The 26152-nt window shown below is 39.8% G+C and overlaps 1 protein-coding gene across 1 annotated transcript in view; it reads right to left on the reverse strand.

Annotated features, from left to right (window-relative positions):
- JPH1 (junctophilin 1) overlaps positions 1–14387 on the reverse strand; it is an 83548-nt gene extending 69161 nt beyond the window's left edge. The window contains 3 exon segments of the mRNA XM_039549141.1: positions 6756–7512; positions 13875–14175; positions 14177–14387. Of these exon segments, the coding sequence (XP_039405075.1) occupies positions 6756–7512; positions 13875–14175; positions 14177–14254 (1136 nt within the window). The 5' untranslated portion in view covers positions 14255–14387.
- Positions 14388–26152: the final 11765 nt, after the last annotated feature.

The raw sequence follows: 26152 nt of genomic DNA on the forward strand, positions 1-26152 counted from the left end.
TTTTTTTTTAATGGGTATTTATTTCCATCACACAAACTCTCCTGTAAGTCAGTAGAGATGGATGCTATTTGCAGCTTAGCTTTTGAACAATTGTTGTAATACAGATCAAAACTGACATGCTGTGTAAAAACTAAGGGGAGAATCTGCATAACAGAGCACCTTCTGTGGCTACAAAAAAATATTAGCCTCTTTGTATACCCCAGTATAATTTAAAAAAAGCCTTAATGTTGTCACATACATCTGCTGGGCTACCACTGCAAAAATCCTCTCTGCTCCAGAATTAAGTGTTCTGGAAATTGGGAAAAAAAATCCTTACCATCTGAATAAAGAAACATTTCAAGAATGTTTGCACAGTAGAAAAAGGCTTTTTAAAAAGGTTATTTTAGAAGCAGTGGTGCAGCATTGTTTCATTTATGTTCTGAAAGCACTGAACATTTTCAGTATTGTACTAGCAATCTCCTGATTTTAAACAATTTAGAAAAGCAATTCTCATGTAACAATTCTGTGTCTAATACAAACACAGAAGGTAAGACTAGATACACACCAGAACCACTTTAAAAAAAACCAAAATCCCTGTTCAAGCTTATGTCTGTAGATACGTATATTTGGATATAGGTAATAAAAAATTTAATACTTGAGGTTTTTTAAAAGTTCAAGCTGAGGGATGGTACAAGACTAATTTTGCATATTTTCAGCCAGATAATCTTGGTGCATTAAATATTAAGAAAGTAAAAAAAAAATCTGTGATGTTTATATTATTTGTATATTTCAAACAGATGTATTATTCATTCCCCAGCAAATAACTGAGGAACAGTCCAAGATTATACTCTTTTACCAACAAGTTGTTTGTGAAATCTGAGTAAAAATGTGCCCCACTGAAGTTAGTGGTATAACGCTGACAGGATTCAAAGAACATATGGTTTTCTCTAATGAATGAAGAATTAACTTTAAAATTACTATCTATAGTAGCCCAAGACCTATTTTAAGCTTCACCACAGCATTTCATTTGTTATCTTCAAACAAACTATGTAGCAAAATGATTAAAAGTGATTTCGTTTTGAACTTCAGGCAGCTTTTTGTACTGAAGCAAGCAGTCTTACCTTTGGTATTTGTTGGATCCTATTCCTAAACATAATGTTCATATTTCAGCTATAATAAGTAAAGCATCTCCAAGGCGTGTGAGGCACCAGTCTTGCAAGTGTCCAGTTTAGTTTCTTGAGTAAAGTAAGAGTGCTAGAGTCAGCTAAATCCATCATGGAAAGCTGTGTGTGACACACATAATTCAGTGCTGTTTGGAATGATTGGCAGCTGCCTTCTAGCATGGACACAAACTGTACTGTCACATGCATATAATTTCAGCTCTCCCTAGAAATCACAGTTTGTTCAGGTCAAGCTGAGCACACTGGTCACGCAAGGAAATGAAGTCAACAAAGGGGCTGGCTAATAAACCATTTAAGAATCCTCCTTGAGACTTGCATGCTTCATATAACCCCATCATGCAGCACAGCATACTGAAGCTTACTCTGAAGCAAGGTTAAGAGAAATAAAAGCAGTGGGTTCTTACGTAACTGCTGTACTGTGGACATGGCTGCGCTGGGGCGGACAAGTGAGCTGGAGGTGCTGCCCAGCGACCTGAAGCCAACACTAGGCACCCAAGCCCAGGCTGGGGCAGCAGCAGGCCACGACTCAGGGTAAACTGGAGTTCTCTGAAGCATCCTCAGCGCTGAACATTACACAAGCCAGCTACTGGGTCCAGACCATGATGACTGCTAGGAATAGCAGGGACCCAAGAAAGCCCAGGTTGTGAAGGTGAGTTCACTCCCAAACAAAATTGTTACTCTGGGTCTCCACTACCAAGTCAATCCTGGTGCACCTTCCTCCTGCATCCACTTCTAACAATTCAAGACTCCTTCCCAGCCGCACAGAATGAAGCAGCCTGCTTGTGAGACAGGAACACAGCCAGAGTTTCAGTAGTTTCTATTAAAAAATAAAAGCTGAAATTTAGCTGTAGCATCTGTGGACTTGGACATAAACATGTTAAAAATAAAACTGAGCTATCTAAAAAAGCTGCTCTGAAAAAGAAATTGCTGCAGAAGATGCCAGTTAATCCCCCTTCAGTGCTCCACTTAAAAGGTCTTCCCGACTAGAGGCTTGGTAGTCACTGCTGTCTGAGCACAGACAGCTAATTAACAAGGAGGAACTGCTCCATATTATTAGTAGCAAGATATTGATTTTACTGTTATCTTGTTCTCAGATCCAGTCTTTTGCCAGCTTCTTTTCATCTGTTGGGCACTGCCATTTTCCCAGACTGCAAGGTCTCCAGACAGCATAATTTGTTTGTGCAGTACCTAACACAAAGGAACCATTATGCTTCACCAAATCTCAGGTGCTCATGTAATGAGAGCCCATTACAATACTGCTTTTAAGGTGGTCTCAAGTTCTCATGGCATATTATGACAATACATACACTTCACTTAAAATTCACTCAAAACTTTAAAGTAATTAGAAGTATTTAGCTTCTGTGAAAAAGAGAATAAAATAGAAGTTTAAATTCTTTAACCTGCTTGTTTTATGACCTGAAAGATCAATGAAATGTAAGGAAAATATCAACAAGGAAGTACTTTTTCTTTTGACTTCTTTCTCCCTTTTCCTTCATACACTATCTTCTGGTTCATATTTCTTACCCTTACTGTACTTTTATCATGTCCCTCTGTGTCCTGCAAAGTTTGCTTTTCTTCAGAGACTCAACACTTAAAGAAGAAGATCTTTTAAGGGGAGAATTAGCTAGAAAATATCTGAAGGAAGGAAAAAAGAAAAAAAAAAAGAAAAAAAAGGCCTGGCTCTGAACACTCAATTCTGAACCCATAAAACTGACTTTTCTGAAAGAATATGGAACATGAAGGGTTGTTAGTAAACAAACATCATTCCTTCTGCCTCCAGTGCTTCATGTTTATTTACAGGACTGATGTATTTTAAAAGCAACCAGTGACACTGACTATTGCAAAGTAAGTTTATGTTCAAACTCTGAAAATGAAGTCCAGAAACATTACAGTTTTATGCCATCATAAGTATTGATGAAGGCAAAGTTAATATAATACAGTAGAATGAGAACTTAAGTAATTTTCATACTAGGAAAGAGTGCTCTAACGTAATTCCAGTTTATACTGAACTGCAGAGGGTTATCTCCTTCAAATGAGACGTATGAGAGTGATGAAAAGGGAAGTTCAAAATCCCTACAGTGAAAATTATGGGATATCCTCAAAGTGAGTTCCCACTTGACTCTGGGTTGAGTCAACATTTGGGGCTTTTTAGTATCTTCCAACAGGGTCTTCCAAACGTACATCTTCCGGCATTTAAAGCCCTTCACATGTGTAGAAAAGAATCAAACATTTCTGGAAAGCAGCTTCTCCTTTTAGACAGGAGGATCCCATATAAGACACATAAACCTGACTGCTTTTAGCACGAGTTAAAGATGAATTTGAATTAGTTACTCCCTATAATAATGATATTTTTAAAAAGGCACCTTATAAAGTTTTGAAAAGGGAAAGTACTGAACATACGTTTGAAGTTTCTCAAATTCTGGGATTTTTATATTTATGCTGAAATACTTTTCCTTAAATACATGTTAGTAAAACTCTAATACACAGTCAAATCTATTAAGCAGCACTGCAATTTTAAAAGCGTTTTAATTCATTGCTAGTTTATAAACTGTTTTGAATACACATCTGTGTAGCAGAAACTAGTAATTATTTCTCTGATACAGCAGCTTTTTATACATCACACAATGTTGCAATCTGCTATCTTTTGAGAAATGCTGCTATCATTTCCAAAACACCACAGTACAAATGCCTCAAAAACCCATAAGATAAGTCAGGAGAGCCAACATAAATTCAGGTTCAGAGAAGCACTATTCATCCCAATTTTTATATTTTTCTGTGTATACAAAACTGCCATTTTAGACAGCAGAAGATGACACAGATTACTAAAGAGGACTTTTAGACACAAAAAGACATCAGGAATATAAAGCAAAACAGTGGCTGGTCTCATTGAAGACTGTGCGGACATCTGTCACAGGTCAAGCTACCAGCCAAACCTGTCATGACCAGCAGGGAGATATGAAGAGAGTATGATCTGTTTCCATCTGGCTGAACAAACATTTTAGGAACAAACAATGCAGGAAGAACAGCATGTAACTCCAAGCTGCATTGAAAAGGAAGGTATCCCGATGAGAGTAAGGATTTCTATATCTTTGGTTTGATGGCTTTTGGGCAGAAAAGGTCTACCTAGTGAGTTCTTCAACCAGTGGAATGGAAATCTACAGGAAGCAAACAGTGCTGGTGACATCTGTCCAGTCTGAGACACAGAAGGCCACTGTGCAGTGAGGTTATGCCATATGGGCAGAATCACGTTTGTATTACACATTAGAGAAATTATAGAAGGCACTTCTAGACTTTTTTGTGCAGTAGTAATCGTTGGGAAACAGACAAGACCACCATCCTCATATTCATGTAAGACGACACTGCAAGAATGCTACTGTCTAAAGAATTATCATATTATTAATATATCAGTTTGCTAAAAAATAACGGTCACAAACCAATACTGGTCATCAAGTTTCAGTGAGACAGAAGTACTTTCATCATGAAACCATACCAATCCGGTCAGCCTAGATTTTAACAACTATTTGAAACGGAAGTTTTTTACTCAATGCTGCTCTAGAATCTATTCCAGATGACCTGGCTCTCAGATACTGACCCTGCCAGTACGACAGTTCCTTAGTTCACACAGTGCCATGGTCTTGCTCCCACTGGTTGATACTCAAAGCAACTCTGAAAACCTGAGAGACAGGAAGACTCCTGTCATTCTTACTACAGGAGTAACATGCACTCACAAGTGAAGTTAATATTATCTTCATGCCTGACGTTGCCTGACTTGGTATCAGGTCTCTTGGCCTTTGAATCAATGCCAGTACAGTTGGTGCAGTGGCTACTAAAAGAGAGAAAACCTGAATCTGCAATCTTGCTGTCTATACTTGCAGTCATAGGAGTGTTTCAGAGAGATTTTTAGCGGAGAAACCAAAGGGAGAGATCGCCCCTGGTCACAGCTGCACTACAACTGATTCCTTTTGCTGCACTTTCAAAAATGTATTTTCATGAAATAAACATTGTTTTGATGAATTGTTCCAAAAGAAGCAATTTGAACTCTGTCCTCCACCTAAAAATCAAAGGGAAGGAAAAGCAAACAAAACACTTCAGAGACACTTCTTGAAGAGGAAGCGCATACACTGTGCCTTGGAATGTAATGGTCTCAGACTACAGCTTTTTAATAGCTTTATGTAGACTCCAAATGGTGACTCCCCCTTTCCATACATCCCACTGCTCCATTTTATTCAGAACTAGGGCTTATTATGTACTGACAGAACATGAATGGGATCCAGTACTTTCTTAAAGTTAGGTATTACTGATCTGTGTTACTAATATGGTATGCTGTCATATAATGCCTTACATATATTTATAGAAGTAACCAAGTATATACTACCCTTCAGTTACTTACGTGACCAGTTCTCAGAAAGGTCCTTTACCAGTGTGCTACACTCTTCATGTTAGTGTCTCAACTACTTTTTGCTATGAGCATTTATATATTTAAGCTCTCCCACTTATGCAGTTTTTGGTATTTTCTGTATTCCTTATCACTGTCAGGAAAAGGGTAGTCACTGAGGACACGCTAGTGACCACACTAAATTAGGAATCAGTTGTTCAGCTCTAAGAGTAACGTGACATCCTCTTTCTAAAATAGCATGAAGATTTTCTTTCACACACATTTCTGGACTCTTTTTTTTAATCAAAGCATATTTTAAGAGAAGCCTGCCTGAGGAAACAAACTAAAGCCATAAAAAGAGAAACCACCACAGAAACTTATTGGAAGGCAATTAAAATTAAATAGCTTTTAAAGAGCACTCAAACTTAACAATAAAACCTATTAAAATTGTCTATACTGATTTAATTTGCAACAATTCCATTTCAAACAACTTTGCTTGGTTGCTGGTTAGGAGTTCAAAGTGAAAATGACGTTTTTCTCCACTACCAATACCCATACGCTTCTCCCATCTCAAACACTTGGCAAAGGCACAGGGAGAAGACCACCACCTCCACCTGACGTGGTGGTCGTATGATCATATGAATTGAGGAAAAGCATGCCAAAATGGAAGAGTCCTCACAGAGAACTCTTTTGTCAGATACTGCCCTGGCAACCAAATCAACAGTCTCTAAGCACAACATCCTTGACCATTATTCTTATGCTGTTCATACCAGTTTCTCAGATAAACAGATGCATCTTAAGATGCCCACTGTCGAATGGGCAACTTCAGTGAGTTTCAGATGCTACCAATAAATCAGCAATACAATAAGCATAACTGGAGCATGCTTACAGAAAAATATTCAAACTTTACCTCATATATTCAAAAATATTCAAACTTTACCCCCAAATCATTCACTTATTTCCTCACCAGTTTTATTTTCCAAACAGGTTTAAAGGCATAATGCGGCACCTTTCCAGACAAAGCAGAAATGTATCAAGAATGGAAATTTACTTTCACAGTATATTATGGAACATACACAAACTCTTCACTTAAATGAGTTTAAGTTCTAAGTTTTACATGTGTAATGCCACTAAAGACAATGGAGCTACACATGTGAAACTAAAAGCTGAGCAAGTGCTCACTAACGCAGAGGTCTACAACCCTACATTTGATAACTTACCTTGAGGTTGCAATTTCCACTTTGGTTCTTGCCATGGCAGCTGCTCGTTGTGCACCCTCTATTGCTCTATCCACCTTTTCTCTAGTTTTTGTGTTTCGTATTGGTATAAGTTGCTTTCTTATTCCACGGACCAAAATGTTATTTTTATACTTTCCCTCTTCTTTGGTGCCATCTGGAAACATGGTACATCCATACCCATGCCTCCTGTTATTCAGCCACTCTCCTTCGTATTTCATACCATTTGAACGCTCACTGATACCAAAACCACTGCGCTTGTCATTCTTCCATTCACCCATATAGGCTTCTGTAGTGGTAGCATCAACGTGGTCTTCCAGAGGGCTATAATCACAGTCACCGTCTCCAAAACTAATTGTAGAGTTGGCGTCACTAGAACTAATTCTGCTCATAGCAGCATCACTCCTGACAGAGCTCCGTTTGCTAGATATCGATGACCTAGACTCCGATTTTCTAAGTTTTATACTACCAAGAAGGGATCCTCTTCTGAATAAGCCTCCTTTTTTCTTAATGCCCATGGCTTCTGGATCACTGTGAAAATTGAGCACAAATCCTCCTCTTGTTCCAGCTGGACTGTCTGAAGTGACGTCATGCAGAACAGTGCCATTGCTCTGCTCACTTCGAAGTGACGCCAGAGATGTTCGGAGAGGTGAACGGATCACAGTGGCCATGCCATAGGGTACACTCTGACGTACACCATATCCATGTCTCATCCCTCCTGTCCACTGCCCCTGGTAGGTACCTTTTAAAGTAATAAGAAGTTAAATTTAGGAAGCTGTAGAAGACCTAGCCCTCTCCATCCAATATGCTACATGCAACTTTACATTGTCAGTTCTGGTTTTGGAAAGAAGAGATGCACATGACACAGACTACTTTTGTTACTTGTTTTTCTTATAATTTTTTTTCCGCTTAGCAAATCCTTCACTTTCACAGCTGACCTGACTTATTTTGGTAACTACGACACAGTAGCTATAATCATAGGCATTTTTTTAATGGATCTGTCCAGGGTGAAAAAAAAATTGAGAGAAATTTCTAAAGCAGGACTCCCTCAACATTTTTTAAGGTGGACTGATGGGAAGGTGGCCAGCAGAAACAGAGTCACATTATATGTAGTCAGCTGAGGAGGAAGACAGGGCTGGAGAGAAGGGAGAGAGCAGAACACTTACAGCTCTTGTGCCCAGCTGCTCACATAAAGAGCAAGCAGGAGAAGTATCCGCCCTGTTATTGTGGGTTTAAGGTGACTATAGACCTCTCCTTGTCAGGAGCTATTTGACAATGCACTAGATTGTCTTCAGACAGGCCTTTGGATCCACTGTCATAAACTTCTACTGTAAAATTATATCTTTTAAAATGTTTGTGTGGATTTGAATGAAAGAACAAAACCTTAGGATTCCTTTCTCTTTATGAACTCTTCATACCAACACTTTCTGGTATCCCTGGTACATAAACATGCACTGCAATTCTGCTGTAACAGAGGGATCAAAAGCATGAATTCTTTAGCCCTTTCTTGCCTTTCATTTGTTTCACAGTACGTAAGAAAGGCAAGGCAGTAACACAATATTGCACAACATTCTAGCAAACATTTAACCATAACTACTCTTGTAAAAATATTAAAGAGCAATGTAGGGAGGAACACAGTATACAATATGAAAAGTCATGGATGTCCATGCAAAGCTGTATTGGAGCCAAACCCCACCTTTATCAGATTACTACAGCAGACAATTATTTTCTTGTATTCTTGAAAGGCATTTTTATTTTGACACTTGCCAGTGTCTAGTGTCTGAAGGCCATTTCTACCAGAGGCTACAAAGGAAGGTGACAGGAATGCTGTAACCAGCAAATAGAAGATAACTTGCTTTCTGATATATTTCGCTCTAATTCCCATTAAACGGCTTTAAGCTCCTCAAAATGAAGTCTCTCACCCACCTAGTGCTGGTTCTTTTTTTTTTTTTAAAAAAAGCTGCTTTGAATCTGAATATTTTTACAGAGGGATGAATAAGCAATCTTTAAAATATTTTTAAAAATTTTGATCTACCTCAATTGGAACACCTATTAACTATTCAGGGAACTAAATATCAAATGTTAAATTCAGGGATTGATAAAATTTTTGTGAAAATATTTTTTAAGTATCTGCAGTTGTAGATGTAGAGCCAAGATTCATTTGCTTTGAGATTCAATCTCTTTCATGTACACATACTGTTTTGGTTATATATGTATCCACCATCTATCAAGTGCTGCCTTGCTCTTTACCTCTTCTGCTATGTTATATTTCAATGTTAACACACAAATTTGGTAAGTCTGTTTTCTTTATTATATAATACTAGATAGGTTCCAAAATATAACTGGTGTGTGCTGTAGAAAATTCTACGAAGTGGAAGGTTTTTGTTTTAACAGATGGCTGCTGACACAAATAAACAACTTTCTTAGTTTCTTTCTCATTCTCTGTATCCTGGATACCTACTGCTGTACTGGTTGTAAGGGTGCTGAATCTAGGAACATGATTATTTTAAAAAACTCAGCATATGGGGAAGAACAAATAGAAACATGAGCACAAAGCACTGGTATGACTGTAAAGCACTGGTATGTTCTGTAAATACTGCAAATATACAGCCACATTCTAAGATTTTTTTTTTGTTGTTTTAAACAGAAGATTCCCAGAAATACATTAATATTTTATGAGCATTAATTACTTCATTTTGTCCCTAACTATTTCTGGGATCTGTAATGATATGCTGGAACTAAGAATCTGTCTACATATACTTACTGCTACACATTATAACCCCTCTAATGTTTTGCACCAGTTAATTTAATTTTGAAATAGTAAATCTAAGTCTAATTTTGATTATACCACAATATTACATTAGAGCAGCATCTCATAATTATGGCTCTCCATGCTGCTATTACTATGTCAGACTTGAAGCACAATCAACTCATTTCAGTATGGAATTTTATAGAAGTAAAAAAGGTCAGCCATTTTTCTTACTAATAATTTAATTAATAAACATGTGTTTAATGGAAAGCTCAAAAATACTTAATTAATTTAGGACTTGTATTTTCACTACTATAGAAAGATGGGTAGTGGTTGCTGCTGCCCATAAGGGCATTAAAACAAGAACAATTGCTGTGCTGCTATCCACTAGTCCAATTTTCCTTTCTATTGCAGAAATAAAATCAATGCCAGCTTCTTCTGAAGAGAAAACAGTCAAAAAGGAAATGGAAGATTCATACTCATTTCGTCCTTAAAAAGTATGAGATATTTAGGTTGAATTTTATGCAGTGTAGCAGGTAAATATTATATCTTCTGCCATTACAAATCCTTTAATGGAAAGGCTTCCTATACTAATGCTAAAAAGCCAACTAATTTTCCTTGGTTTTTCAACTCATACTTTAAAGAGTAAGTATTTTAATGGCATATGGAAGACAGTGTCCAGACTGTAGATACGAGAACCTTGTACAGTAATTTGACTGACTATATCAGATTTTAACGGCATCACCTTATTCAATAAAAGAAATTTTAGAAATCTTTAAACAAGCAAAACAAGGTATGTGAATATTGCAATATAATTAAATAAAACAACTTATGATATAAGACATGATGAAAAACCTTCTCCCATATACAAAGACAAAAACATATGCAATATATGCAATATTTACCGATCTCTCTAGATAAATATGAATACTACATCAACAAGAACACCATATTGTTTCACCTTATACCATAGTTGACTGTTCAAAGCAGTTCCTCTAAGGGTTAATTGTTAAAATTTTAATTACCATTGTAATTACCAATCTAATTTAAAATTGTATTTGACCATAAAACAGTAACATTGTTTAGCATTAACTTTCCAAAAGCTAGGCTCACTATCCTTTGTAACTGAAGAAACATTCGGTCACAACTACTGACCATCCATCTGACTTTTAATTGGTTCTCTTGAAAAGGTGTTCATATTTCGAGCCTGAGAACTATTAGGAAGTTTTTTTTTTTCCTTTTCTTTTTGTTGGCAAGTAGCTGTAAGATATAATTTCATAATCTGTTTCCTTAGTTACAGTATGCCATCCCTTCTAAAACACCCTTGGTACATCTTACAGCTGTAAATGTCATTGCCCACTTGCAGCTAAAATTTAAAACTACACTGTGAAAAAAATGGAGAGGCCAAGGAGCCATTTAACTACTCCACTTGCTCTTACCCTTTACTTAGATACTCTGTGGTTTGAAAAATTTGTTGTTGCATCAAGATTTTGCATGGTTTTCTGACTCAAATATTAATAAAGCACGGACCTAGAAAGAAGACCTCTCAGAAATCAATGAACATATGTGACCTTCGCTTAGGGTGCTTTTGCCACTGATCTCCCTCTGTGGAATGACAACACGCAATTGCTTTTTGCTGTTGTTGAAAGGACCATAAATAACCAATTCAAACATACTGAAGTTTCAAATTAGGCCACAGTCCCTCCTCCAGTAGGTTTTACATCTTCACAGATCAACAAAACCTAGGGAATTTAAAGGAGGCACAAAAATCCAGATTGCTGCAGGGGACAGACTGAGGGGCCACTTGAAGGCCCACTGTAATCACGCACAATGAATGAAGCATCATGGTTTATAATTCACAGTGTTTTCCTCAGAGATTTGACTGAGTGACAATTTTAAGCATCTAAACACAGCATGACATATATTACTCATGTCATGAAAAGTGTTGTGTGCAAAAACACTGAGGAACACTGTCAGTGCTTATTTTCCTTTTCCCTCCTTCAATGATATCTTGTAATACCACCAATACACCTTAAAGGAACATACTGGGGCTATATTTAAAAAACACAAAGAAACTAGCAGTAAAGAGGCCTGGATCATAGTGAGTTTGAAAACAAACTGGAAATTGGCATAGTCCGAAGAATTATTTCTCTATGCTGGTATTCTCGGGTAATCATAAAAAGAGCTTTCCTGCAACTGTTTTAAATTATGTTAAAGATACATGTGTAAATCTGGTTTCCTTATAAACCCATTTCAGATGTTCTTCTGGTGTGCAAATACATCTATTGTCCGCAGAGCATGAAAATGAAAACACATCTGCAAACATCTATGACGTACTGCTCTGCTTCATTCATGAGTACTTTCATTAAAATCAATGGGACTTCACACTCTCTGTTCGTATGAACTGCAACATGCAAAAGACTGGAGTCATGACAACAGATTTCAGCTAACAGTATGAACTGGATCCTTCATGTGCTGTTCCAACTCCAAATATTGAGAGAATTTACCTCCAATAATCAGTACTGTATTAAGATTTTTTAAAAATCCACAAGAAGCCTAAAGAAAAAAGGATAAAAACAACTTTGAGAAAATAATTTCTAGAAGATTTATTAGAATGGCAATTTACTCTTCCAGAAGGGGGGGGGGGGGGGGAGGGGGAGGGGAAGTACTGCTTGTAATATATTAGCCAAACAAAATAAAAATCGAAGAGTGCATTGTGTGAGGAAAGTGAAACTGAAATACTGATCACTTTCATACCTTGATTTCAGTGCTCTTTTCCCCTCCTCCTTTTTTTTTTTAAATCCACAAACACATAGCTGTCTTTGAATATCAGAACTTTCCACACCAGGAAACAATTTCTGGACAGCTACAAATATCTATAAACCAGGGGACAGAAAGGTACAAAACCCACCATGTATTTCGTTTTCTGAAGGAATTGCATCTTACCAAACTTTCCACATTTTGTATCTTGGAAAAGAAAAAATAGGAGCTCAACTGCAAATATTTCATCTTCCGCATAATACAAAAACACCCATTCTCCTGAAAGTTTGACTAGAGATCTTCTGAAAAAATTCTTTGAAGAAACCAGCAAACAAACATATCAATAGAGAGGTAATACATGGGTTAGTCCTTTAGTCACATCACGTGAACAGTACCTCTGATTTTGGTAAATTCTATTTCTTGCATGTTAACTAAACACGTTGTTGAACGCTGAAGCAAGCAGCATGTCTGTAAAAAAAACCAACAGCTCTCTAGTCCTCAAACTGAGACCCGTTTTTCGCCCTCTTACAATAGAACAAACCTTTTTTCTTGTTCCTAGCTGAAGACCAACTCTGCAGAAGTTGCAGGTGGCACTTCCACTGAGGCAAATGACATTACAGCAGCTGAATTAAAGAGTATCAGGCTTATTTATCGCGCAGAGCATGAAATGACAGAGGTGTAAGAACTGTAAGTGAGCACTCAAGTAAGCTCCAGTCCTCTCTGACCTCACTGAACCCTGACTTCTTGACCGCTCCCGACTTCAGCAGGAGGGCGGATGCCGCGGTCCCTCCGCACGCCCACCGCGAGCTCAGCCCTGGGACATTGGCTTTGTCGTGGGGAAGGATGTGAGAGGCAGGTCTGTGTGACTGCACTGCACACCTCGTGCTTTGAGCAGGATGCTTAAAACTATCCCGTATCTTGATAATAACAGCAGTTATATGAGGGTGGACCCAAGTTTCATTGATTTTACGCAAGCTGCGTACCCACTCCATTAGCTCCAGCCTCCTGTTTACAAGCCGAGCGCACCAAGCCATCCCTGCCTGCACATCAGCGCGACACAAGGGCTCTACCAGAACAAGTTCTTGCCGTTTCCGCACGAACGCGGTGCGCAGGGGGCGAGGCGCCGGGACTCGCTCCCCGAGCCAGGCGCGGCCGCCCGGCCATCGCTGCCTCAGGCAGGGAGCCCAGCAGCCGCCTCGGCGGGGAGAAAGGAAAGCCCTCTGCAAGCGGCCGTAATGCGGATTTCTACCAGCTGGCCGGGAGAAAGCGCCGAGCCCGGACAGCTCAGCGCGCTCGGAGCGCAGCCGGGGCCAGGCGGCTCCTCACAGAGTGGGGCGGGGCGGGCGTCAGGCACCTGTGGCGCTCCCCGGCCGCCAACGGGGTCTCGGGGGCGCCGAGCGAGCGGCGCCGGGAAGGGTGCACCGCCGCGGCCAGGGCAAGGAGAAGAGACCCCGGTGCGAGGGCAGCGATAAGGGCGCGGGGGTGGAAGGAGGGGCCCTTCCCGCGGCGCGCCCACGCAGGCGCGCGCCCCCCCACCCCCACTCCCGCCCGCCCCCGGCGCTGCCGCGCGCGGGGCGCCCCCCGCCGGCGCCCACCTCCGTCCCCGTAGGTCTCCACGCCGTATCCGTCCTGCAGCCCGTTGCTCCAGGTGCCCTCGTAGCGGGCCGGCGTGCTGAGGCTCTGCCGCACCCCGTAGCGCCCCTTGAAACCGTGGGACCACTCGCCGCGGTACATCCACCTGCCCTTCGTCTCCACGCCCAGCCCGTGGCGCTTGCCCTGCGCCCAGTAGCCCAGGTAGGTGTTGCCGCTGGGCCAGGTGTAGCCGCCTGCCACCTCGAAGCCGTGGGACCAGGAGCCGGCATACTCGCCCTGCCCCTTGGGCCCGGTGCAAATGCCCGTGCCCGTGGGCTTTCCCGTCCTCCCAGCCGCCGCAGTAGGTGCCGCCATCGTCGAAGTCGAACCGGCCGCCCGTCATCCAGGGCAGCGGGGCGAGCGCGGCGCCGCCGTCGCCTCCCGCCCGCCTTCCGCTCCCTTCCCTGCTCTGCCTGCCTTGCCTTGCCGCCCGCCCGACAGCCCCGGCGCTCCCCGCGACTGCGAGCGCTCCGCCGGCCGGCCGCCCGCGCCCAGCCCAGCCGCAGCCCCGCGGCGGCGAGCGGCGCCCGCCCCCCGCTCCTCCCCGCCCGCCCCTCCGCTCCCGCCCGGGTCCGCCCCCGGTGTGGCCACGCCGCTGCCGCGGGGCAGGTGCGCGCCCCTGGGGGACGAGCCCGCGGCTGCCGCGCCTGGGCGGGCTTGTCCCCCGGGAGCGAGCGGGCGAAGGCGGCTGCTCCCGGGGCGGTCTCCGTGTGCCTTCTGCTCCCGGGAAAAGGTGCCCCCCGCTGGTCGGGGACGCGCGTGGCCCGGGGCGGGGCGAGCCGGGAGCGCGCAAGCCGGGCCGGGGCCCCCGCGATGCCCGGAGGGCGGTGGTGGCTCCGTGCTCTGCGCTGCCTCGGCGCTGCTCGCCCCTCGGGTTCCCGAGCAGGTTGCTGCTACACCTGCTAGCACCTGCAACAAGTAGGCAAAGAGAGAGGGCTTCCGAGTGCTATTTGTGATTCTTAGTTTTGGTTTTGTATTTTTATTTTATCCTTTACTTGCCCTGAGCTTCGAGACGAGGTTTAAGCTGAAATTGTGCATGAAGAGCACATCCGAGTTGTGTTTTTGTCCGTTTTCCAAATCATGTGGAGCCCACCAGGTTCCACGGGTGGAGAAGTACGGGGCAAAAAGAACTTTAGTGATATCGAGGCCTTTCAGGGATAGCACTGCTGGGAACTTCATTAGGAGCCTCTCATTATGCCATGAGCTCCGTGGTCATCAGGTGACCGAAGAGCTCTAAATCCTGCCAAGTACTTCTTTGCCAGATATTTGATAAGCAGATAAAAATTTATAAGGGCAAATGACAGGAGAAACACGGAAGCATAGAAACTGCAGAGAGAATAGCAGGGAAGGGATTGAAAGCTGCTGTCATCACATCTTAGGTTTTTGTTCTTTCACAGTTACAGACCAGGACTGGAAAAAATATGAAAGAAAATGTTCCTCTTCAATGGGGATTTTGTTAGAAGCATAAATCATATTTGTTAATCATGGGTAGTGGTACTATCTGGACACAGATGATTGGAAAAGTGAGGAAATAACGGCTATGTTAGTAGTGATGAATAAAAGCAGAAATATAATTGCAAATGAAAGATTTGAACACAAAACATTAGAAATTGAAACAGTTAAGCTTCAGAAATCTGCCAAATTCAGCCCAAATGTGAGCAGTTTTGACATAAACCTAAATGAAATTGAAGTATTGCACATACTAAACATACCCATAGAACTTGAATAAATTTTCAAACTTTGTGCTCCACAGCACTCTCTTCTGTGTGCATTTTTATGCCACAATTACACCGTTTGGTGCCAAAGTATTTCTACTCTTTCTAGGGGAGAGTTGGGCACCATAACTGATACTGTTGTCTCCTCTCATCATTAGAAGTGTGTGCTTCAACACCTTCTTTTGGTGCCAGTAAGAGGATTTCTAGTTCTGCTTGAACATGTGGAGGTAGAAGACTCTGCACACACATTTGAACACATACATACAAAGAGAAAAAGACACAGTCAAAGACTTGTGCCTTTTCATGAGGAGATGGAGAAGCTTTCAGTGCCCTTTTGAGCCCAGAAAATTTTCTTCCATAGTTTTGGAGTGTAGAAAACCAGAAAAAAAATGTTTCTGTAGCACAGACATGCAGTCTTTCAAGTATCATTGGACAAGTGTGCTGAAGTTAAGGACTGAAGTTAAGGACTGAGACCTTCACTGCAATGTGATATTTTTGGAAAGCTGTTATTGAGAATGGAGGGGAAGTCTGAAAATGTTGGAGTGGGTGGGATTGCTGAAGAAGATGCAGTGCAGTATTCTCTGAGTATTGGTCGAACTTACTGGGTTTTATGCCCTACATGTCTTGCGTTTCTTCCTCAAGAAAAAGATTGGAAACAATAATGATGACAACACGTGCTTTGAGGAGTTTACTATTTTCATTCTATTCATTTTTTTACTAGTTTACTATTTCACTCTATTAATTTTTCACTACTTTCCTATTTCACTCTATTAAATTTTTTTCCTGTTTTCTTTATTCTGACAGAAGATAAAGCCCTGTGATGTTTGAACAGAATTACAGAAGATTGAAACACTTTATATGGTTGTGGGGAACGACCTGTTGGAATTCAGCATGCATAATAGCTGATACTGGTATACAGTTAACTAGTCATTGAGGTTGCCTGTTCATAACTGCATATTATTATATGACCAGACTTTTTTGAAGCACACAAGTTGTCGTGGTTGAACTGGAGCTGCTGAGCATTGGGTGTGTCTGTTGTGGGGCTATTGTTGCTTTACACGGTGTTTCTTGGTTCTGTGTGCACAATTGAGGTGTCAAGCCAGTATTGCCTTGGACAACACTTCTGTGCCCTGTGCACTGCCGGGACACAACCAGCACGGAGGGGAGCAGAGGTGGGCTGTGAAGACAGGTTAGCAATTCCAGACAGTGCTGCTGCGACTAGGCAGTGGAAGAGGTGTGTCTCATGAGGGAATGTGAGATTTTCCCAGCTCCTCTGTGGATCTGAGTTGTTCCTTTGAAGAACCAGCTGTGTCCCTCTGCCTGATGGCTTAGACAACAATCACAGTTGTGCAAGTCCTTTGCCAAGCTGGGTATCACTTTTGGCTCAGTATTGGTGAATGACTGGATTTGCTGTTGTAAAGACCTGGGTAATTGCAGCCCTGATGTGTTACTGTACTGTTATGTAGTGATGAATTGTTTATCCCTAAAGCTGTTGATGTAATGTCTCTTATGGTATCCCAAACCTACAGCTATATTGGGGCTGCCTTAAGTTCTTACATCTGTACAGTAGAAGATGTTGCACCATTGCATAAATTTTAAATAGGCACCTATTAGTCCTTTGTTTTACCTCCTTGATTTAAATTTTCCAGGTTTTAATACTAGATTAGCTGAACCAACAAGACCAGGTGGGCCAGAGATGAACAGTGAAAATTTCAGGAAGGAATCGTATTCTTTTTCTTTTGTTATCACATGTGTGTTAGTAGGTCCTTTTTTAGTGACCTGCAAATGATGCTAAAATCAGTGGTAATTTTGCATGTGGTTGATATTTCCAGGTGTACTCATTTAAATGAGGTAATCAATTTAAATGAACTTGATGCTTGATGACAAGATGAATTCATCACTGCCAGCCTTCTCTTATTATATTTTCAGCAGGGGATAAATTTTAATAGATATGAGAATAGAAGTGCTTTGCAGAGAACTCTCAGCATCACTTAGCCAGGTCTTGATGATGTAAGAAGCCACAGGTGTCTCATTGCTGATGAGGTTGTAGATTCATTATTTGTTTTTTTGGTTTGGTTTTCTTATTTTGCTGACAGATTTTGCATTGACAAGTCTCAGCTGTAGTTCATGCCACCTCATATTTGCTTCTGGCCACGGTGTAAGTAATGCCCATATTCAACCTTTAGCATGTATGTGTTAAATACCTTAGATCCACAGATTTGTTTCCTTTCCTTCTTCCCAGAATTAACTTAAAAATTATTCTACAACTCCATAGATGCAGGAAGTAAGCAGTTACAGATAGATGAATGAGTTTCTCTTTTGTCCAAAGTAAACGGAATTACTTCCACTACTTTTTTAATCTACATTACAAGGGTTCTTTTCTGAAGTCTTTCATGCATGTAACACTCAGAAAATACAAGGGCCAGGTGCAGTTTATTTATTATTTACAAAAAAGTCATCACAGTACTATGTCTGATGACACTATATGTATGCAAAACATGAGTGCCTAATGACACAGTATGTATACAAAAACTGTGATGCAGGGTTATATTGAAAAAGGTCCTTGCTATAGGGATGGCAGATGCAGCAGGTGAAGATACATTAACTCCAGAGATTTAATATTGACTGGATACAAAACTGCTGAGTTTAAACTATTAGTCTATAGATATCTGATGCATGAATAAAAATTAGGCACATTTATTCTTACTTTAAAAAGCCTGATTCAGCAGGGAATTACTTTAAGTACTTTAGTAATCCCATTTACTTCAGTGGGACTACACAGGAGCTTTAAATTAAACATCTGCAAGATATCTGTGCTCAAATAAAGCAAAGCTCCGAAGACTGTTCTCAAGTGTTTTGCAGAATGGAGGCAGGATGTTTCACTGATGAGCTCCACGCCTCACACGTTGTATTGGAGGAGTTCACACACAGGACTGCTGTGTGGGAAGCAGAAATACAGAAGTAAAGGTAGTACAAAAGCCACAGTGTAGGAATTTCAAAGGCAAATAGGTCTTTTCTGGCTCCATAGGAACAGCCACAACTTTTATGCCGATTTTTGTGTCTGGAGTCTACGTTAAAATTTTTAAACATAATTCTGTGTAACTCTAACACAAATAATTTTGTCTGACTTCTAGAACAGGAACATACCACTTTTTCCTTATACACTGTAAATCACATAAGTTAGTGTAAATACTGAAACAGTAATTCTAGAGGATTTTTTTTTTCTTTTCAAAAAATCTGCTATAATATTTGAGTAACATTGTGTTATGAATCTGCTCTCCTGGGCACATCAGTAAGTGTCAGTTCTACCTCACACTTGAAGCTGGGACCTAGCCAGTAAGACAGTATATTTAATTCTAGAGATATTGTGCTTGCTCAGTGAATACAGTTATTATTTTCTTTGCAAAAGTGCTGATAAAGCTTACAAAATCAAAAATACAGATCCTCTTCTAACTTGAAAACAAGATGAGTATGTTCTGTACCCAGACTTCTATTTTCAGCATTGTTCCAAGCAACTGAATTAGATTTTAAATAAAAATGCAGTTTATTTGTTTTTTAAGAAAATGCAGCATTTTTGTTGAACATCTTTGTCTCTAGAGTGATTTTAACTGTAACAGAACTATATGCAAATAAGATACAGTGTGTTGGAATGATTTTTTTAAATCTATAAAGATATTACAATATTTTATAATAGTGCAAAAATATGATATATTGTTTCTGGATCTTGTCAACATTTGGAGTTGTGTTGTTGGTTGGTTTGGGTTTTTTTATATATGTCTACAGAACAAAAATGAGTGGGTCACTATACCTTAATCAATTTAGAAAGAAAAGAAACTAACTCCAAATGTGTTTGATTTTGCAACACTTGATTTGAACAAAAGTGTAATATCAGTGATTACCCTAAATCAGCATTCAAATTATATCGGTGGAAAAGATCTAGAAAATCAGATTTATCCCCAATAAATTTTTCCTGAATGGTAATAGGAATTCTGAACTGCTGTAGTTCAAGTCTTGCTTCCTTGGGGAAGACAGGAAAGGCTTATGGATTTCCTCTTCGTAGCACATTCCCACTTCTGAAGGTGGCTTGTCTAGTCTTACTTGAGCCTTTTTCTTTAGCCTAAGGAGGCTCTGTGATTCATTATTTTCTTGTAGACCTCATGATTGTCACAGCTGTGGTTGTCTGAACTTCATCTAATTATGTTATGTAGTTGCTAAAGAGTGATTTCAAATACAAACCATGCTATTTGGCCAATATTGTGTCATATTAAAGTAGCATCATTCTGTGTGACTCCCAAATGACATTATTCTTTTTACACTGGTGCCAGGAGTCGGCAGTATGGTGATTCTGTTCTCCTCCACACAACAAGATGATGTGTAAAAACTGATCTTCAGTTTGTGATTTGCTGTTGTCCTAATTCTTTCCTATAAAATATTGTTTAACTAGTTGTACTAGTTTGAAAACAAACCAGTGGGAGGCACCAAGTCAGAATAACAATTTAATGGAAATTAAAGAAAAGGAAAAAAAAAGTAAAAGAAAACACTGGTTCAAACTGACAGAGTCAAGGTACAACCTGAGTCCCTGTTAGGCAGGGTGGTGGTAGCAGTCTGGTAGAATGGTGGCTGCAGTCCTCTGAAGCAGTGATCCTGTAGTAAAAGAGTCTGCTCTTCCTCAGAAAGTCCAGTAGTGGCTGTGTAGCTCCTGTCCTCTGGAAATCTGGTGGGAAGGGTTGTCTCTGGTCGTCAGTGTCCCAGATTATATCCAGATGGGAATGCTTGGTTCCTCCTTCTGGGTGGAGCATCTCACAATGGGGTAACGAGTCATGAGGCCAAGTGTTGATTAGGCTCATTAACAGAAGATAGTCCGGAGGGAGTTATCTCTGAGTCAGGCGGCAGGACAATGATGGGCCATTAACAGAAAGATAGTCTGGGGGGAGGAGGCAAGGAAACACTGCCCCACCTGATTTCAACAGCTCCTGAGGATGGTAATAGAATACACTGCAACCCAGGACACTAGTTGCTTCCCACTTTGTACTAGCGAAGTTGAGTTTCACTTAGCAGGCTTTCACTAGCACGCTCTTTTTTCCCCCTTTAAGATTATGCTCCCAAATTAAGTTAATTTTGAGTTTTAATCCCACATTGCAGTTCCTCGCAGGTTTTTAACAGTTTGCACATTTGCATGTGCAATAACTGAACTCTTCCAAGATTACAAAGTTATTCATGAAGGTATTGAGTATTAAAGCATTTGATACAGATTTAGCATTTCGTACATCCTTCAGGCTTGGGACTTAATAATTAATAACCATTACTTAGTAACTATAAACAATGTGTAGTCTCTTACAGCTTTACTTAGATCACGTTTAACAAACATCAGCAGCTTTGCTGAAGTTAAAATACATATCTCTTTTAGTGAAGGCTGAAACAGAAAAGCTTTTAGCACTTTGGTTTATCTCAGTGGTGCGGCTTAAAGCTTTTCCTCCCTTCCCTTTGCCGTCCTCCTCCTTCTCTAGGGCTTCTCAGTTTCCCTTTCTGTTCCTAGCTAAGATTCATTCTATGATTTGGCCTTTCTGATTTTGCCCCTACATACTTGCACTCTTCCCTAAAATTCATCCTTTAGTAATCTGACCTACTTTTTACTTGCGTATGCTTCCTTCTAGTGTTTCAGGATCCTCGAAGAGCTCTCCATTTAGTCAAGTTTATCTCATGATACTAATTTTCTCTTTACATTGAGGCAGTTTGTGTTTATGTCCTTCACATTATTTTCAAATTATATTCACATTTTATTTACAGATTGCTCTCTTTGGAGTTTATAATCAAAATAAAACCTACTAGAGAGCAAATCTTAAGTTTGTGGTTTTTACAGGGCAGTCTTGGCAGACACTGGCTTGAGATATTCTCATGCCCCCAGTCCTCTGTGCTGCCAGCACAACTGTTTCTTCAGTGAGCTGTGATTTGGATCAGGAAACCAATCCATCTTAAAAATAATCCAGCAAAAAGATTTATTTTTATTTTGCTCTTAAAGCTGAATCCTTTGCTCTTTTTGCAGAACATCTATACAAACAATTGCCCTGATGCAATTGAAAGCATACAGAAAAGCTGGCAGCTTTACTGTTCACCTTGTTTGTTTGTAAATCCATTCTCTTTTTCTAGGAATTACAAGTAACATTTTCCCCATAATCTTTCACCCAAGTTGCCCTCAGTCTTGCACTTGCAGTCAGTTTACCCCCCGTTGATTAAAAAAGAAGAAATATTCCTGATTTGATGTAGTCACTTATCTGCTCAATAAAAAAACTTCTCCCTGCACAACGGCCTTCCAGTACCTGAGGGAAGTCTACAAGAAACATGGAGACTATTTACAAGAGTATGTAGTGACAGGACAAGGGAGAATGGCTTCAAACTGAAAGAGTAGGTTTAGATTAGATATTAGGAAGAAATTCTTTACTGTGAGGGTGGTGGGGCACTGGAACAGGTTGCCCAGAGAAGCTGTGGACTCCCCATGCTTAAGAAATGTTTGAGGCCAGGTTGGAAGTGGCTCTGAGCCACCTGGTCTAGTGGAAGGTGTCCCTGCCCATGGCAGGGAGGTTGGAACTGAATGATCTTTTAAGGATCTTTCCAAACCAAGCCATTCTGTGGTTCTGTACTGTAGTGATCCTGTAGTACCTTCCCAACATGTCCCTTGGTTGTTGAAGTTCCCCACGTTCACCCTGTTCCATGCTTGGAAGAACTAGCAGCAGCGCCCAAATCTTGAGTCCTGTATTGGCACGTCCTACAGATTTTCCAGGTGCCTGAGGAGGACCAAAACCTGACTGAAGATTTTCTAATTGTTTGGAGGATTCATATTAACTCCCACATAAGGTAAGAACTGGGATTGTTTAATATTTATTTGTTAGTGATATGCAAAGCATCTCTCTTCTGCCTGGATGTGTACCTTGTGGCTTTGATTATTTTAAGTTGTAAGAATGACATTCTTTTGAGATCTTAATTCCTCTGGAATTTTCATGTAAATTAGCTAGTGAATTAAATAGTTTTCATACATGCTGCTTCAATGCTGTAGGAAAAAAAGTTCAACAGCCTTCCTGCTCACCATGGTGCTATTTTTCTGAATACCTCTATTGAGAACCACTTATATCTTCCCAGAAATCTAGGCCTTTTGCCATGCTTTAGGCCACTTATTAATTGAAAATCCTCCTTTATTAGTTAGCATTTTCATCACCAGTGATTACAAACCTTCACAGAGCTCTGGTAAAGAGAGTTCCTTCATCAGACAGACAGCTCTGCAGTGTTTCTGTCTCATGTGACTCAAGTGAAGGAGACCAGAGCTCTGCAGGTCACACCAGGGGACCTTTGCAATGGTGAGTGCCCCTCAAAGAAGGCACCCATCCCAACTTCCGTAGGGATCACACCTCTCCAGCTGCCCCCTGGAGCTTGCAGTTCCTTATAATCTGCCTTGATTTTATCAGGCCAATTTTATCAGACATAGGGATGAGGCTGTATGTCTGTCTGCATTCATACCTAATTTTATCTTAGCATGGGATCTGTCTTGTGAGTTTCTTCAGGTTTTTTTTTTTATAAAAATGTAAATGTATTTTTTTTTTAATTGAATGGTGATAAATTAATGTTAAAATAGCAATTAGATATTATATTTCTAATTTTAAAAGACTTTTTGATGGCCTTGGCTGTTGTCACGCTCTGGTTTTGCTGTACTGGATCAGAACAAAAATTGCATTTCACCAATGAATTAGTGTTGGTGCTTGTCACACCCCAGATAATTAGTTCTTCTGAGGGAATCCATTTGTGAAATTAGTTGAAAATCATTGTCATTCTAAATATGAAAGCGTTTGGGGTTTGTTGGTGTTTGGGGTTTTTTTTCAGTTTATGATGGAGAAAACAAGGTAAATGCTACCAGGATGCAAAAGCTGAGGGTTTTGCTGTTTGATACTGAATATAATACGGATATTTTATGCACAGTATAGTAACTTTTGAGATATGTTTCCATTAACAAAGTCTGCAATAGAGGAATTGAGCTTTAGAGGACATTACCACAGGGCTAAGCAGGCTGCACTGCAAAGACCATTAATAGAAAGCCACTCCCTCAATCTGCTTAAACTTTGGTGAGGATAATGCGGCTTATTCTAACTGATTTTTGATATACCAGTAAAAGACAAACAGATGCATGTTATGCCTGAGTTCAGAAGTGCACCATATTGATAAGTTTCTTCTGCTTCTCCAGGAATATTTGTCCTGGGGAAGAAAATTGTTCTCACCACAGTTAACATGCAAGTCAAACACCTTAATGTATTTTGATACTTAAGTTTTTATGAAAGAATATAGCAAGGGTTAGTGCATCATAATCAGCCTAACCAATGAATTAAACCTCACAGCTGGTATGATATTTCATTTTTTCTTCATTTGCTTCTCTTCTGCTGGCTTTTTGCATGATCATAACATAATGTCATGATGTTTTTATATGATGAAGAAACCTGTTCACTGTGTGGATTACAGTATCAGCCCCCTCTGCATCTTGAAAACTGGCTTTTTTAGCAAATGCTCTTACTGTAATATCACATTGCTGCAAAATAGTTTTCTATTTGTCCACTGAAATTTCACTTAGAGATTCAATTCTGCACTCTGGAACAACCAATCACCAGTGCAGAATTTTGAATGTCTCTCTCTGTGTTGTGCAGGTGCAGTACAGTTTTTATGCTCTTGTTTTGGTGAATTCACATGAATTTAGTGTTTGCAGCTCTGCATATGAATAAGTTAGGTAGATCTGTGTTATGTGTTTCTGGCAAGATACACATTGGACAAATTAGTATTTGCAGTATTTTTTTCCTAAAAACAACCTGTATGATTTGGAGAGTTTTAAACCTTACTTTTGTTTAAAAGTAATCTTTTCTTCTTTTTTTTTTTCTCTAGTTGTGGAATCATAGTGCTTTTTATCAAAATATCATCCTTTAGTAACTGCAGTTGTCATAGTAAATAAAATCCTTTTATGTAGAAGTTTATGATCTTGTACAAAATGATCTTTCTCCCTTTATGAGAAAGTATCCATTATTTGAGTTTTTCTAAACTACCTATACTTTGTATTAAGTATGTAATGGTGGAATTTAATCTAAGATTTCTGTAGAAGGTAAAAATATCTCTTCTCTGAGAGTGTCTGCTCTAATCATGGAATGTATGTCTTCCTAATAATACAGTATATTTGAAAAACAATTATATGCTATTCTCTTATGTCTGAATGCATAATAAATGTAATTGACTTACAGAATAATTTATGTTTAGTTAGGCATGTATTCATCACTAAATCTTTCACTTGTAGGTATGCCTAAAATCACCTGTGCTATTAAGTCCATTGTGGCGATCACCTTAGTTTCTGTTTTAGGTTGTTGATTTTAAAATTTGTCATTAACCTCCATGGTATTTGGTTATGTTAGGTACAAAATATTTGGATATGTTAGGTACAAAGGTTTTTTTCAGCTGATTTGAAAAGTGAAATTGATTTGGAAATTCCCTTATTTCATAACATAGCAAAAAATTTGTTAATTCACCCACAGTTACCTATCTGCTATTTTTGCTTATAAGAAGTTCTTCCATGAAAAAAAAAAATTAATAGAGCTGGAGGACTGTTTCTGTGATACAACATGCTAAGACTGGGGGTTGCAGTTTTGTTTTCATATGTAAAGGGATATAGTTTTGGTTTTATGTAAGTTTGAGACTGCAGTTTTTGTCTAACGAAACTTTAAATCAGATTTTATTATTACCAGCTGGTTGCATATTTGCAAAATTGAGCCAAATGAAGTATTTAAAAAATGTCAGCCAATTCTGAAAATTTATGATGTCAGGATGTTCTACCTTAAATTTCAGTATCCAGAAAGGGAATGAATCCAGTACTATGCAACTTTGTGATTCTCCAGTTTTAGTGCTGAAAATTTCATTGTATAGGCTTAAGAGAAGAAAAAGAAATGTGGGTCTTTTCTGTGCCATTTGGTATCAGTGGCATATTTCTAGATTAAAAAAAAATAATATTGGCAAAATGATAACACTTGAAGTGTGAAAAATGTGCATGTCACTTCAATCTGGGAATTTTGTTAGGTTTTTCATTTGTTTGGGTTTTTTCTTTTTTTTCCTTTCTCTTACAAAGTCTAGCACAGATCTTGCTCTAGGTTGGGTTTAATCAATGACTGGATGTGCCTGGCTCATTCTGCAGGCTATTGAGTGAGGTTCAGTTTGTAAACTACTTGCCTGATTTTGGAAGAGGTGATCATATGTGCACAATTGGTTTAACAAATACAGTATTTTCCCCCTACTTTCACAGTTTTTGGGAGACACAGCTGCTGTCCACATTTGGAAGTGTTGTGCAGAGCTGGAGCTAGTGTTGCCACTGTCCTGAGTTAAGAGTTCATTTATGGGGACAAATAAGCTTGTGCCTCCATAATAATTTGAATTATTTTATGAGGTAATACTTTTCTTTTTCTTCTTATGGTTTTATTTTTTTTAATGGGACCTAAAATCTTATCTACCTACAGTAC

The sequence above is a fragment of the Corvus cornix genome, chromosome 2, assembly GCF_000738735.6.
Source record: "Corvus cornix cornix isolate S_Up_H32 chromosome 2, ASM73873v5, whole genome shotgun sequence".
Taxonomy (NCBI): domain Eukaryota; kingdom Metazoa; phylum Chordata; class Aves; order Passeriformes; family Corvidae; genus Corvus; species Corvus cornix.